Here is a 14,611-nt window from a genome sequence, read left to right as displayed (position 1 = left end):
TTTTTAGATGAGATCTATCTGTCAAAACTCAAAACCAGTGAAAACAATGTGGTGGAGGTTAAGTTTCTGAATAAAGTGAACTGATTTTTGCTGTAAATTTTAAGTAGAAGTTGAATTGCATCAACGAGGGCATGAAATAACAAGTAAGTGTGCATTTTTGTCAACCTATGTGTAATAAATGTCTCAGTAAATAAAAATATACTTTTTCTTTCGACATAGGTTATGTTATCATGCCGTATTTATTTACTTAAACGTTTGTACGTGATTTCAGATACAAAAACAATGTCTTTCAAGTCGACATACGCCGCGTCGACGTCGGGCCTGACGTCCGTCGACCCCGAGTATGTACAATTTCTAATGTTTTCTGACGAAGACGTGAGGAAGCTTAGTGTCAGTAAAATCACTAATGTACAAAGTTTCGACGCTATCGGAAATCCTACGAAAGGAGGTTTGTATGACTCTGCTCTCGGACCTTTGAGGGACAGGAATGAAACCTGTGGAACTTGCAACAATGTGTTGTTACACTGCCCGGGACACTTTGGGCATATTGAGCTACCACTTGTAGTGGTCAACCCTATGTTTATCAAAAACATCTATTCTCTCTTCCGCGTGAGTTGCTTAAAATGCTTCAAAATTCAAATGGATGATAGGCTGAAGTTTATATTGAAACTTCAGCTGGAACTAGTTGATGCAGGGCATATAACTGCTGCCTTAGACTTGGATAACTATGTAGGGGACATCACCAGTGGAAAAGAAAATTCTCCTGAAAAACCAAATAAAGTCATCAGAAAATACCAAAAGTTACTGAAGAAGAGGGATGCAGTTGTAGAAACATTTCAAAACAAGAATGTAGATAAATTACGAGCAAAATTTATTAATCAATATTTTAGAGTAATCAACACGGCTAAGAAGTGTGCTTATTGTGCTTGCAAGTTAATCAAAGTGACTACTTCAGAAAATAAGATTATGTACAATCTAAGTGCTGATGGTGCTGAAAAAGGCTCTAAAGGCATAAAAATCCTGATGCCTGATGAAATCAAACGCTACTGTACTTCTATCGCTCAAAATGATGAAGACATCCTCAAATACTGCTTCCCAGTTCTTAAATACTCACCAACTCAACCAGTTACTAATGCTTTCTTCATGGATGTTGTACCTGTTCTACCTCCTAATGTAAGACCTTGCAATGTTCTGAGAGGAGAACTGGTTGAACACCCTCAGACTAATGTGTATAAGGCCATATTACAAAATGCCTTTGCTGCCCGAGCAGTATTACATGTACTGTCTTCTTCAGACCAACAGAAAACAATTGACAGTCTTGATCAGTTACCAAGACAAGCTTATGAGAGTGTTCAAGGCAAAACAGCTGCAGAAAAACTTCACACGGTCTGGCAAGAATTACAAAAGAGTATCAATAACCTTTTAAACTGTGAAGGTCAGGGATTAGCGAGTCAGGGTCTAAAACAGATTATTGAAAAGAAAACTGGTTTGATCAGAATGCATATGATGGGAAAAAGAGTTAATTTTGCTGCTCGATCTGTTATCACGCCTGACCCTAATGTAGATATAGATGAAATAGGGATACCTGATGCTTTTGCTATGAAACTGACATACCCTATTCCTGTCACTGAATGGAATGTAGACGAACTGAGGAAAATGGTCATAAATGGTCCTAACAAGCATCCTGGTGCTGAGAAAATTGAAATGGAGAATGGGAGAGTAATCAGCATAGCTGCAGATTCTATACTAAAGAGAAAGAGTCTTGCCAAAAGGTTGCTAACACCTGATGAGTTTAAAGCATCTGGTCTTAAAGTTGTTCATAGACATTTGGTGAATGGTGATGTGTTGATTTTGAACCGACAGCCATCTCTTCACAAGCCCAGTATGATGGCACATAGGGCGAGAATATTAAAAGGAGAGAAGACACTTAGATTGCACTATGCCAACTGCAAATCTTACAATGCTGATTTTGATGGTGATGAAATGAATGCCCATTTCCCACAGAATGAAATTGCCAGGAGTGAAGCCTACAACATTATGTCCGTGACAAAGCAGTATCTTGTACCAAAAGATGGAACACCACTGAGTGGGCTTATTCAAGATCATGTAATTTCTGGAGTAAGAATGTCCCTGCGTGGCACATTTTTCACAAAATCTGACTACCAACAACTAGTTTTTCAAGCACTTCCTAATCATAAGGGACCAATAAAGCTACTTCCACCTACAATACTCAAGCCTTTAGTGCTTTGGTCTGGCAAACAGGTTTTGTCAACCATCATCATTAATACTACACCCAAAGGAAAGCCTTGTCTTACATTGATTGGGAAAGCAAAAATTAGTTCTAAAGCTTGGCAAAAGATTGCACCTAGACCTTGGAAAGCTGGTGGTACTCCATTTAATAACCCTAACACAATGACAGAAGCCGAAGTGGTTATTAGGAAAGGGGAACTCCTGTCTGGTGTTTTAGATAAAACGCATTATGGTGCCACGCCATATGGTCTAGTGCACTGCATGTATGAGCTATATGGAGGAGATAGTTCAAGTGCCTTACTAAGTTCCTTCTCAAAAGTCTTCACATTTTATTTACAATGGATAGGTTTTACACTTGGTGTCAAAGATATTCTAGTAGTAGAAGAAGCTGATAAAAAGCGCGATGACTATATTTGTTTAGTACGTAACGCTGGTAAAGCTGCAGCTGTGAAAGCTACTGATCTACCTGCTGATGTCGATGACGAAAAATTAAAAGAAACTATCGAAATACTACACACTAAAGACCCTAAATTCAGAACGAATCTGGACAGACAGTACAAAACTATGCTAGATTCTTACACAAATAATATTAATACTGCTTGTTTGTCTGAAGGATTGCTCGAGAAATTCCCTTACAATAACTTGCAACTGATGGTCCAGTCTGGTGCTAAAGGTTCAACTGTCAATACTATGCAGATCTCATGCTTACTTGGTCAAATTGAGTTGGAAGGCAAAAGACCGCCACTCATGATATCGGGAAGATCTTTGCCAAGCTTTCCTCCACATGACGTATCGCCAAGAGCTGGTGGATTCATCGACGGTAGATTCATGACAGGAATCCAACCACAAGAGTTCTTTTTCCATTGCATGGCCGGTCGTGAAGGTCTCATTGATACTGCCGTCAAAACCAGTCGATCTGGTTACTTGCAAAGATGCTTGATTAAGCATTTGGAGAGTTTAGCTATTTCCTATGATCATACAGTGAGGGATTCAGATAATAGTGTCATTCAATTCGCTTATGGAGAAGATGGATTAGATGTTCTCAAGTGTCAATTTCTCAGAGAAGACCAGTTTCCATTCCTTGACATAAATTCAAGCGCGGTAATTGGAGAAGCTGTGATTGATAAACTGAAAGAAGATGAAGATTTAAAAGACGTTGCAAAAGCAAATAAATCTCTGAAAAAATGGAAGAAGAAGTATGGTAGTCCTTTCGAAAAGGTTCGAACGAGCGGCTTTGTCCAATTCTCTGCAGTTGAGAAAAAACAGATTGAATTAGACGATTTACCGACTGACAGAACGAGGGACCCCTTTTACTGGGAGCTAGAGAAGAAATGGCGTGCTATGGATGAAGAAGAAAGACAACAGTACACAAGGAAGAAATGCCCAGACCCAATCCCCAGCAAGATGTCGCCTGAATACAAATTCGGTGTCATTAATGAGCAGTTAGATAGTATAGTGCAAAATTACTTAAAGAAGCGTCATTCTAGTGCATATGACGAACATACACCAAAAGATAGATTCGTAGACGTGATGAATGCTAAATATCTTGAATCAATGGCCGCTCCAGGTGAACCTGTTGGTTTATTAGCTGCTCAATCTATAGGAGAGCCTTCTACTCAGATGACACTGAACACTTTCCACTTTGCCGGTCGAGGTGACATGAACGTGACACTCGGTATACCGCGTCTTAGAGAAATTCTTATGACTGCTTCAGCTAAGCTTAAAACCCCCAACATGGACATTCCGTTCCGAGACGACATACCGGACTTGACTAAGAAAGCTGAAAAATTACGACAAAAGCTCAACAGAGTTACCGTAGCTGATGTTTTGGAGAAGATAGACGTGCAATGTCAGATAGTTATCCGACCTGAAAGGCAGTTGAAGACGACAATGCGCTACCAATTTTTGCCGCATTCTCAGTATAAGACACAATATACGGTGAAGCCACCGCAGATTATAAAGCATATGCAGAACAAATTCTTCCAAGAGATGTTTTCAACGGTGACAAAGCAAGCAAAGGCAGTTAGTGGTATTGTTTGGTCTTCTGAAAAGAAGAAGAAAAGGGCTAAAGGTAGCGGTGGTGATGATGATGACGAGGATGACGTTGCTGAGCCGGAGCCGGTTAACAATGTGGATGCAGACAGTTCTGATGATGAAGCTCCTAATGAAGATGATGACAATACCGATGTAAGTTTCCTTGTCCATATTAATACCATTTCAAGTTACTTTAGTAAAGTAACTAAGCTTCTATTCTGTATTAATGAGATTTTTAAAAAATTTCTATCTCTTTATTTAGTCATTGTAGTCAAATCTATATTATCAAAGTTGTTTAGTTGTTCTAATGTAGCAACTATGTACTATGTAGAAAGATACCTTATGTAGAAAGATATTCAAAGCAATCTCCACTCCACTATTTTGCATTATACTCGGTGTATTAAAATTATGCATTGTTTACATTACAGGCTCGTATCCGCAAGAAGAGAACAGAAGAACAAGAATACGAAGACCCCGAATCGGGCGAAGAAGAGAAATCTGATGATGAAGTGGAATTGAATGATGAACAACCTACAGAAAAGGGTGAGGATGTCTTAGACTCAACTACCGTTGACAACGACGCCGAAACTAGCAAAATCGCAACAGACGTAGTCTCCAACTTCAGGGAAGCTACGAATTATTCCTTCGACACTAAACACTATAAATGGTGCGAGCTGACCGTACTCTTCCCAATATCGTTCCTAAGAGTGGACCTATCTCAGGCTCTCCGAGAAGCGGCAATGAAATCCGTCATACACGAAGTGAAACACATAAAACGAGCGATCACAAACAAGGAAAAGAATGTCCTGTACCTCAAAACTGAGGGTATAAACATTCTACAAATGTTCAAGTACAACAATCTTTTAGATTTGAATAAACTATACAGTAACGATATTCATGCCATTGCTAATACATATGGCATTGAAGCTGCTAACAAAGTGATTATTAAAGAAATACAAAATGTGTTTAATGTCTACGGTATTACGGTGGATCCTAGACATTTGACGTTGGTGGCTGATTACATGACTTACAACGGTATATTTGAGCCTATGAGCCGAAAAGGAATGGAAGCTTCGTCGTCGCCGTTACAACAAATGTCTTTTGAATCATCCTTGATATTCTTAAGGGAGGCAGTTTTGAATTCTAAGAAGGATAACATTAGATCGGCTTCCAGTTGTCTCATGTTAGGCCAGCCTTGTAGAAGCGGTACTGGCACATTTAGTTTACAACACTTCAGTAAGGTTATCAGCTAATTGAGTTACGTTCTTATCTGAAATCGTGTGTAAGTGATCATTGTTTTCTATTAATAAATATATTGTTTATAAAATATATTTTTTTATTTATGCTGCCATCCTTATGCATCTAACCAAATAAAACATATGAAGCATTGAAATAAAACTGCAAAAATTGTTTTAAAAATCATTTTGTATTTGTCGTATTACAATAAAACTTATAAACGATTATTAACGACTAAGTAATTAATTACAGCGTTGATGGAAGCCGCGCGTGTTTCACACCGCAACTCTTGGATTGTACTCTTATTACAAGGCACATAACATTGTCACAGACAGAAATTCAACAATTATTTCATTCATTAATTCAAAGCTTTGTGATTACGTACAAATTTTATGTATAACCACTTTCAAGTTATAGGAATAACATGTTACAATTACAATAATAATCTGTATGAGGTTAACATTATAGCTTAATGTTTACTTAGGCATATCAGAATGATCACATAAGCTCCTGGGCGTGTAACGTCTCACAACGTTACATGAATTATTCTAATCCATAAATATTACAATAATCTTGCACGGAAAACATTTATTTCATCACTTAACTAACTCAACAACATCCGCTTACAGCGAACAATGAATGATTTTTATAAAATCGGAACTTCACAACACAATATTACCGTTTTGGCACTAACTCTCAGGCATAGACTGAAAGGAATTCGAGGTCTAGAAATTAGCGGTTACAATTCAAATGCTCAAATACAATGTAGCACCAAAAAGTCTACAGCTTGAGTCGAAGTAACGCGTACAAATTGATTTTTTTAACATTAATTTGAATATTCCTGATAGTCTATGACAAGGATTAGTGAAAATGATTTCTCCAGTTGAACTATATTCGAGGTCTGCGACATAATTATCAAATGCTTTGATGGCACTACCTATTTATTTAACATTTTAACTTTATTATTTATTACTTGCGAGGATATAAAAATGTAAAAGTCACTGGCTAGGACGGTAACATTAGGTTTCATTTGGACCCCAGAATCGCTACTCCATCTTACATTCGTCTCATACATTAAGCTATAAAATATCTATTAACAATACTTGTATGGTAATAATTAAACTAAATATAATAAATAGCATTGTTAAAGTAATTAAAAAGTTGACCAAACACGAGTTCGTTGTGTATCGTACCTACACAAGATATTATCACAGCCCTATTGATGTGCGTCTTGTCGTATTTATTAAAAAAATACACTAGACAGGTGAAAAGACTGGGAGAATATAAAAAAAGATTTATCCACGATTTTAATATCAGAAACGTTAACAGCCATATCTAAAATAGTTCAATTAAAATCATAATATAACAACAACTTAATATAATTTGCAAATACACAGTCTCACCCTAAAAATACGTTGAACTCGTGTCTGGTCGAACGTAGCCAACAAACACAACCGCCATTTTAAAACGCGCGGGAAACGTTCTAATACTTTTTTACAAGGGAATCATGGCGACAGCCGTTAGATTCAGCCAACATTTAAAAGAACACAGTTACGTTTTGCAACTGCTTTACCCTAATTCAACAAATATTTTTATTAAAACACGTTAGGGTAAGCGTTGCAGGGCGTACTGAGTCAGACGTTTAAACAGTTGTATTCGCTGTTGGTTCTCAACTTTTTAACCCTTATTGCGCGGTTTCCGCTTGGTTCTGATTCTTGGCAGCTTTCTTCTCTTGTTTGATGGCTTTCTTGTCGGCCGCCTTCTTGGCGTTAGCCTCGTCATCAGCAGGGTTGTCCCAGTCTTGTCTTCTGCCGGACGCGAACACGTTGTAGAACGTACCGCAGAAAATGTAGATCCCGCCCGCGATGTAGAACACTTTCTTCCATTGCGCTTGTGTGGGCTGTTGAAAGAAAATATTTTATTGAATTTGTGAACATTATCAAAATATCTTTGTCTGAAATATCTTTTTCTCCCAAATAAGCTTGAAAGGGCAAAGAAAATCAAGTGCAGGTACTGACCCTGCCCTCAATGATGTATCCAGCGACAATGGGCGCAAGTAGACCGGTCAGATTGGCCAAGCAGTTGGTGAACGCCATCAGAACACCGGCGAAACGTGGCGAGATATCTAAGTGGTTCACCTGTAATGGAAATTGAAGTTCATTAGTAAGCAAATAAAGGCAAGAGACTTGAATGCAGCTAAAATCAGTTTTTGCTGCTATCGTTATAATCGAATTGAGTCTTCATGAAACAAGCCTTTTTTGTGTTCTCAAGTCATTCGTTTTGAACCATCATCCTGCTTTTTGCTTAGCTACGCGTCAACTATATAACAGAGGGTTAAAGATTTCTTTCTTGACCGCAATGTTGATAACGCTTATTTCATAATTTCTTCATAATAAAATACTAATATTATGTACCTAGTGAAGGGTGATTCTTACCTTGAAACCAGAGTAGATACCACCGTTGAGACCGACACCCACAGCCAAGATGGCGACGGTGGCAGCAGGATTGCAACCGGTGTTAGCGGCGATGAACAGACCAACAGCTGGACCGTATTGACCTGACAATAAAGTACATTGTTAATATCATGTAACAGAAACTTAGATAATAGAAAAAACTAGAGAATAGAGATCCCTCAAAAGATTGTCAAGATAAGAGGTGATCAAGACTGGAATAGTAAAAAGGCATTTTTAAAAAGACCACACTACATACTAGGTCTCATCAAGCTATCTGCTATCATTAAAAACAACGAAAATACTTCAAGAAATCTAAACTGCCTATGTGAAGTATATTATATCACACAACAACATGGATTGAAGTGCGAAGTCGTGAAGAATTGAGCCACTATAAATATAACAATTTGAGTTAAACTTACCGATACTGTTGATGACCTTCCTGACTTGCGTGTGGTTGAAGCGTCCGCTGGACAACATCCAGTCGGCGACCACTGAGATGAACATTGAGAACAGCCACATGCACAGGTACGGGAGGGCGGACACGAAACCGTTCTGTAAGAAAAAGATGGGTTAAATTCTGGTTATAGGCAGGCAGGCAACCATTAAAGCTACTTAGCTTTCAGTGTAATGAGATAATTAGGTTATATTTTATCTGAATGCGTTTAGGTACTGTCTTCTATCCAAAGGTTTCGTTTGTCGAAGTTGATCATGTGTCACTTTTCTATTAGTGCATAGGTGTCAAAGAATTTGGCATGAGGTTCTTTTTAAAGGAAGCCGTTTTTATCTTCTTAATAAAAATCGGCAAAGTTAAAAATTGCCTACTCATAAATCTCGTTTGTCAAGTGTCAATTCTGCTACTCAGTACAATTGTCAGTGCTTGAACTCTTGACCCGGCGACGTTTGCTCGTCCAATGATTAATGGGCTGAACGATCCAAATTGTAGGTATTACGAGCATCGCTTTATTGCTAAATTTATAACTGCATTGGTCAAATGAACGATTTTTCATATAATAAAGTATATGCTCCGTTTTTCTCAGAAGGTACTTTTGGTAATTATGTAAATTGCTTATTTTTTATTTGATTGGTCTACAGAATTCACTAATACTGGAATTTCGTGAACTCTTTGGTTACTTACATCTTTGATAGAAAAGTGCAGCACTTGTCGCATGAAGGTTGGTAGTTCTGTCATGAGTGTCTCGTAACCGTAGTTCTGTCCCATGTGTGCCAACATGATGGCCCAGAAGGGAGTAGACAGCAAGATTTTGCTCCATGGAATTGGTGGCGACTATAAGAGAAAAAAGTGGTTAGGAAGCTATTACATATACTTATCCCTAATGAGAATTTAAGGGTTTCTCTTCCATAGCAAGCTACGATTGTCATTATTGCTAATCCTCATATGATCAGATAAATGTATTTTTTTCTCTTTTTTAAAAAAGGTATAGTATGCCGCTTTGGAAATTCTGTCATAAACTGGCCAACTTGTGTCACAAAAAATCAAAAACTGTTTTCTTAGAGGAAAAATCCAAACAAAATACTCACGCTGGAACCAGCAGCACCCCACAGCGAGCTCAAGATGTACTTCTTCTCGGCCTCCTTAATGCCGGGGCATTGTTCCGGGTCTTCAGAGACGAAGAACAGGAAAGCGAGACACCACACAGTTCCGATCAGACCGAACACGTAGAAGATTGAAGGCCAGCCTCCGGAGAATCCGTAAGCTGATAGTAAACCGGACAGGGGCATGGAGATCACCGTGCCGAATTGTGCACCTGTATAGAAAGATACGTAATATGAAACATGAGTCTATCGCTTTTATTAAACGACAAAAAAGTTTAGATTCTCAGCCAAATACGGAGATCTGAGTGCCAATCTTGCTTTTGCTTTCATTATCTATACTAATATTATAAAGACGAAAACTTTGTTTGTTTGTTTGTTTCTTTGGTTGTAATGAATAGGCTCAAAAACTACTGGACAGTTTTTAAAAATTCTTTCACCATTCGAAAGCTACATTATCCACGAGTAACATAGGCTATATTTTATCCTGGTACGTGCAGTAGTTACCACGGGACGCGGGTGAAACCGCGGGAAAATGGCTTGTATGGATATAAAAAAGTTGGTTACTTCTAATGTATGTAACTTAATTATATGAAAGTGTCTATTATGTAGGTATAGTATATCTTACCGGCATATACGGCGGCTCCCATCCTACTCCTCTCGTTGGGCGGAATCCACTTAGCCAACATGGCGTGTGTGCATGGTACAATTGGTCCCTTAAAACACAACAAGTTTATTATCATCATGATTCAAAATTGGGGGGCAAAAAGACCCTAAAACAGTTACTTCAGACATTGGGCAAAGGAAAGAATAATGCTGTTTGTCTTACCTCGCCCAAACCTTGAATGAATCGCACCAGGATAAGATATTCGTAGCCAGCCTCAGCGGCGACCGGTACTAGCAGGCCGAACACCGAGTTCACCAACATACCAACACCCAGGAAGAGACGAGCTCCAAACCTGATGAAGAAGAAGATTTTTACATTAGGAGATAGAAGAACGTTGACTAAAATGACGTAGGCGTCTAACCGGCGTAGCCTTACTCCCAATTTCATGAGAAAACAATATTATATCATGAAAGTAAATAAGTTATTTCGAAACAAAAATGTTTTAATACAAGGTTTTCTTGATTTATTAGGATAATATCCAGACAGTAAAATGACGCTTTATTTGAATTCTGAGATAAATGACACATAAAAAGATTTATTGAATAATTTGAATGGTAATGTAAAGGACAATCTGACGTAGACACTACGTAGCAGTCTCACGACAATCAACGTCTGTACAAATAAGATAAGGAGTTATAAACAGTGAGATCATTAATGAAGTAAACAAAAGATGATTGGGCCGAGTATTGTGTCTTGAGGTACACTTATGATTTAACGCGTAATATGATGAATTAATACGTACTTTTTGGATAATATTCCGAAGGGTATCTGCGTGATAACGTATCCATAGAAGAAGGAAGACAAGATATAACCCTGTAACGTCGAACTCCAGACGAACGATCCGTCTTGTGATGTCTAAAACAATAGAAAAGGCATGATTATTTAATGAACCTTTAAAAAAGATTTACGACAATCGCAGTTATTCTAAACATTTCCTCTTTTAAGCCTTGAAGAGCAAGCGCAGTTAGTTCAAGGATTACGATATTGACACAACCTACTGTGCCAATCTCAAAACTCTTAAGTCTTTTTGCAGACTACTTTCAGATCCAGGACAAGTGATTCACTAGCTTTATAACTGAATTGTTTCAACTAGTCATTATTACTTACACCTCTCGCAATATTTTCCAGAATTTTCATCTATCCAAATAATAATACGATTTGTACTTACATGGGTCTCATTGCCAACCAACACTCCGCATTCAGTATCCGTGGGCTCGGAGATGACGGGTAAAGCCGTGTGATTGACCATAGCGACGATGGCGACAGACATGTTGGTCCTCATGACGTAAGCATTCGCCATGCCAAGGAACAACATGAATGTGACGAAGTGGCGGGTGCCGAGACCACCTGCGACAAAAGAAAGAGGTTTTATTAGTACAATATTGTAGTAGAAGAACTTTTTGGTGTTGCTTAAGAGATAAAAAAATTAAGAGCAAAGTTTTGGGAGTTATTTCTCCGATTTCTGATGAATCAATCCTTTGCTTTACTAAGCTTTTGAGTAAGCTGATAAGTGTGGACAAATTAAATAATGAACATGAACAACATGTGGTAATGATAAAATTACATTTCATATCTAAAAAACTTAGATGCATGATTTAGCAAAAACTCTCCTAGCAGTTAATGAAATGATACAGGATACCGTCGTAAACGAAAATGTGTACGGCAATAACCATCCAATAGATAGTGAAGATACGGATAGTAAAACATGATTGGATTAAACACATTAAGATACTGTCTGGCTGAAAGTTTGATCGATAGCAATAACTGCATGACGCCGCGTGGTACCGCCGTTAGATAAAGGAGGCTAGAAGGACCACATTTGATGGAAGTAAAACTTTTTATAAAAGAAGGACCTGTAACCAAGAGAGACGCATATGTTGCCTACGGGACCCAAGCTATTAGTCGAAAGCCGGTAAAATCACCCCAACCACAATCGTACAGCCTTTTTCCCACCTATGTTGGGGTCGGCTTCCACCACAATCGTAGATAAGGACCATTTTTACTGGTCTTTCTGTCCAAAACTTTGCATCACAGATCGTACTCAGTTCTTGACGTCATTTCGGCACCAATTCGTTATTTACTGCCGTGACTAACCGCAGAAGGTTTATTATGAACGTTTTATGTCTGTACCAATCAATAGGTATTATGTCGTCTTGTACCATAGGATATTATGCGACCCGTAGTAGTTTGAAACGTGTTGATCTTTCTTTGGGGCTATCTAGTCCAAGGACCAGTAGTTGCTTATTTCTGAAAATTGTTCGATAGCTTACAGCAGATCTTATAACCACAATTGACAGCTGAGATCAACCATCTCAAAATATTCTAAACCTACCACCTTTTTTTTCTCCACATTCTCTTATTTCGCTTTGATGTGGAAATCAAAGGGCGATGTCCGAAACCTTTCATAGCAAACAACAATCAGGTATAGGTCACAAAATGTTGGTAAATAAAGGGATTACATCACATTCCGCATAATTTCTCTCTTAGATAAGATAAAGGGTAAATATATACTTAGGTTTATAAAAGGATATTGCAAGGCAAATAAACGATCATTGTCGGCTTTGATTGATGCGCATCGATATTAGTACCTATTGTCAATATTTATCAATATCTCGTCAGTATCTTATTTATCCATCAATTATTTAAATGATAGAATTTATGGTAGGCATACCTCCTTATTAATAGTTACCTAGCGACTAAAATACGGATCATATAATTGTATAAATCTTACGAGTAATGTCTTAGGCTACCTCATTAATTGCAGTGTGTAAGTATTTATTTGTCACATTAAAACCTACAGTTTTAAAACAATAGATAGGTACACATGAATATTTTTCACTCTAGTCATTTTACCGGAAAATACTGTAGGCCCAATCATTAATATTCAGGTACTTTGAAGGTAAATGACTAAGTATTCAATCGGGGCTTTGGGTCCATTATGACTTTATGACCACAAATTGATCATTTTATAAACCCAGGTGAATATGACCGTACAGGTGATGACGGTAGGGAAAGAACTATGAACCTAGTTACCTATACCTTCTGAACAGTCATTGTTGATGTTTTAAGTTTTACGTATTATTAAGTGTATAGAAAAATATTGATTTTAATTGTTCTCACGTGTCTTTGGAATATAACCTTTTAAATGAATTGTGGGAAAAGAGGAGGAAGAGTATTTTAACCAGTATGTATCAGAATGTTACCCACTGATACTTGCCAACTGTGAGCTAATAGGTAGATTCCTTATTAAAATTAAAATGCCACCTTCAAAAATAAGAACATGTAGGTAGGTACTATGTTAACTTAAAAGTTCTCAGTATCTAAAAATAACCCATTTATATATAGACTCCGTAGTTTACATTCCTAAAAATAGAGAAAACCATAGACTCGAAAAACTGTAGACAGCGTAACCTCTTACTTGGCAATAATAATTATTTTTGGAGCCAAAAACGGTTTTCCTTCACGGAATGTTAATACATAATATTTCACTAATTCTGTAGGTACAATTTATATAAACATGACTAGATTGGTGTAATGTAAACAAATTAACGTAATTAAGAAAATGGATAGGTACAGGTTATTTTTGGAAAGTATCTTCGTTCAAATGGTGACTTTTGGGCTGACATAGTGTAGTCTCAATATATGACATGTCATCGACACGAAAGAAGAAGAATGGTGACTTTGCCACTTTTTCTTCGCACAGTATTTACCTACGAATACTTTTCCTTGACATCTGGCTAAATTACTGGCACTTATTTACGATATTAGTAAACGAATTTATTATCCAAAAGATTTATTAGACGTACTTGTTATGCCTGAATAATAACCTTACAATAATGGAGCAATATAATATTTCAAAAGATCATTCTACGTTTAAATAGCAGGCGATGATTGACACTTTACATGTTAGGTAAGTACTTACCTACATTTTATGAGTTTGTACCTATTACCTATCTACTCTGAGTAGGTATTCTTGAGTTCGCATGTATGTGAACGTCGTTTGGTTTTGAAATTAACCACAAGAAGGATTACAATTTGTTATTTAACAATAATACATAACTTTGCTCTAAATGTTGTCTAAAGTTTTCTGTTTCATTCTAAGTTATTATTATTCATAGAGTCAGTCAACTGGTAGCCTGTGATATCTAACCCGAACGTAGCCAGATTGAAACATGATAGACCCAAAAAAACTCAGCTGCCAAGATAAAGTTGCACTCTGGTCTATTTTTAGACACGGAAAAAAACTGAGTTAGTTTATGCAATATTCAGTCTGGAACTCAAAAGTTAAAAATACAACGAAATTGCCACAAAACATTCAAGTCCTTTGGTCCGAAGGAGCAAGCTTTCCTCTAGCTATTCTATTAATGCTAGATTACCTTATGACAAGAAAGTGATTCCTCAAAGGAGTTTCTAACCAACG

At 37.4% G+C, this 14,611-nt stretch overlaps 2 protein-coding genes across 3 annotated transcripts in view; one reads left to right on the top strand and one right to left on the bottom strand.

The window, feature by feature from the left end:
* Window positions 1-28: 28 nt before the first annotated feature.
* Window positions 29-5,611, top strand: LOC124637757 (DNA-directed RNA polymerase I subunit RPA1). The gene is made up of 3 exons (XM_047174394.1): window positions 29-143; window positions 272-4,437; window positions 4,713-5,611. Exons 2-3 carry the CDS (start codon window positions 283-285, stop codon window positions 5,535-5,537), a joined length of 4,980 nt encoding a protein of 1,659 aa, XP_047030350.1. The 5' UTR covers window positions 29-143; window positions 272-282; the 3' UTR covers window positions 5,538-5,611.
* An 80-nt stretch (window positions 5,612-5,691) lies between these two features.
* Window positions 5,692-14,611, bottom strand: part of LOC124637759 (putative inorganic phosphate cotransporter) — a 62,185-nt gene continuing 53,265 nt past the window's right edge. For both annotated transcript variants that reach the window (XM_047174398.1, XM_047174396.1), the window contains exons 2-11: window positions 11,360-11,538; window positions 10,934-11,046; window positions 10,354-10,483; window positions 10,153-10,240; window positions 9,513-9,739; window positions 9,109-9,258; window positions 8,393-8,525; window positions 7,956-8,077; window positions 7,539-7,658; window positions 5,692-7,420 (exon numbers count right to left, since the gene is read on the bottom strand). In XM_047174398.1, the coding sequence (XP_047030354.1) occupies window positions 7,205-7,420; window positions 7,539-7,658; window positions 7,956-8,077; window positions 8,393-8,525; window positions 9,109-9,258; window positions 9,513-9,739; window positions 10,153-10,240; window positions 10,354-10,483; window positions 10,934-11,046; window positions 11,360-11,538 (1,478 nt within the window). In that variant the 3' untranslated portion in view covers window positions 5,692-7,204. The remainder of the gene's footprint in view (window positions 7,421-7,538; window positions 7,659-7,955; window positions 8,078-8,392; window positions 8,526-9,108; window positions 9,259-9,512; window positions 9,740-10,152; window positions 10,241-10,353; window positions 10,484-10,933; window positions 11,047-11,359; window positions 11,539-14,611) is intronic.

This window comes from Helicoverpa zea, chromosome 16 (genome assembly GCF_022581195.2).
Source record: "Helicoverpa zea isolate HzStark_Cry1AcR chromosome 16, ilHelZeax1.1, whole genome shotgun sequence".
Classification (NCBI taxonomy): Eukaryota; Metazoa; Arthropoda; class Insecta; order Lepidoptera; family Noctuidae; genus Helicoverpa; species Helicoverpa zea.
Note: the sequence above shows the minus strand (reverse complement) of the source record. Positions and strands in the feature narration are given on the sequence as shown.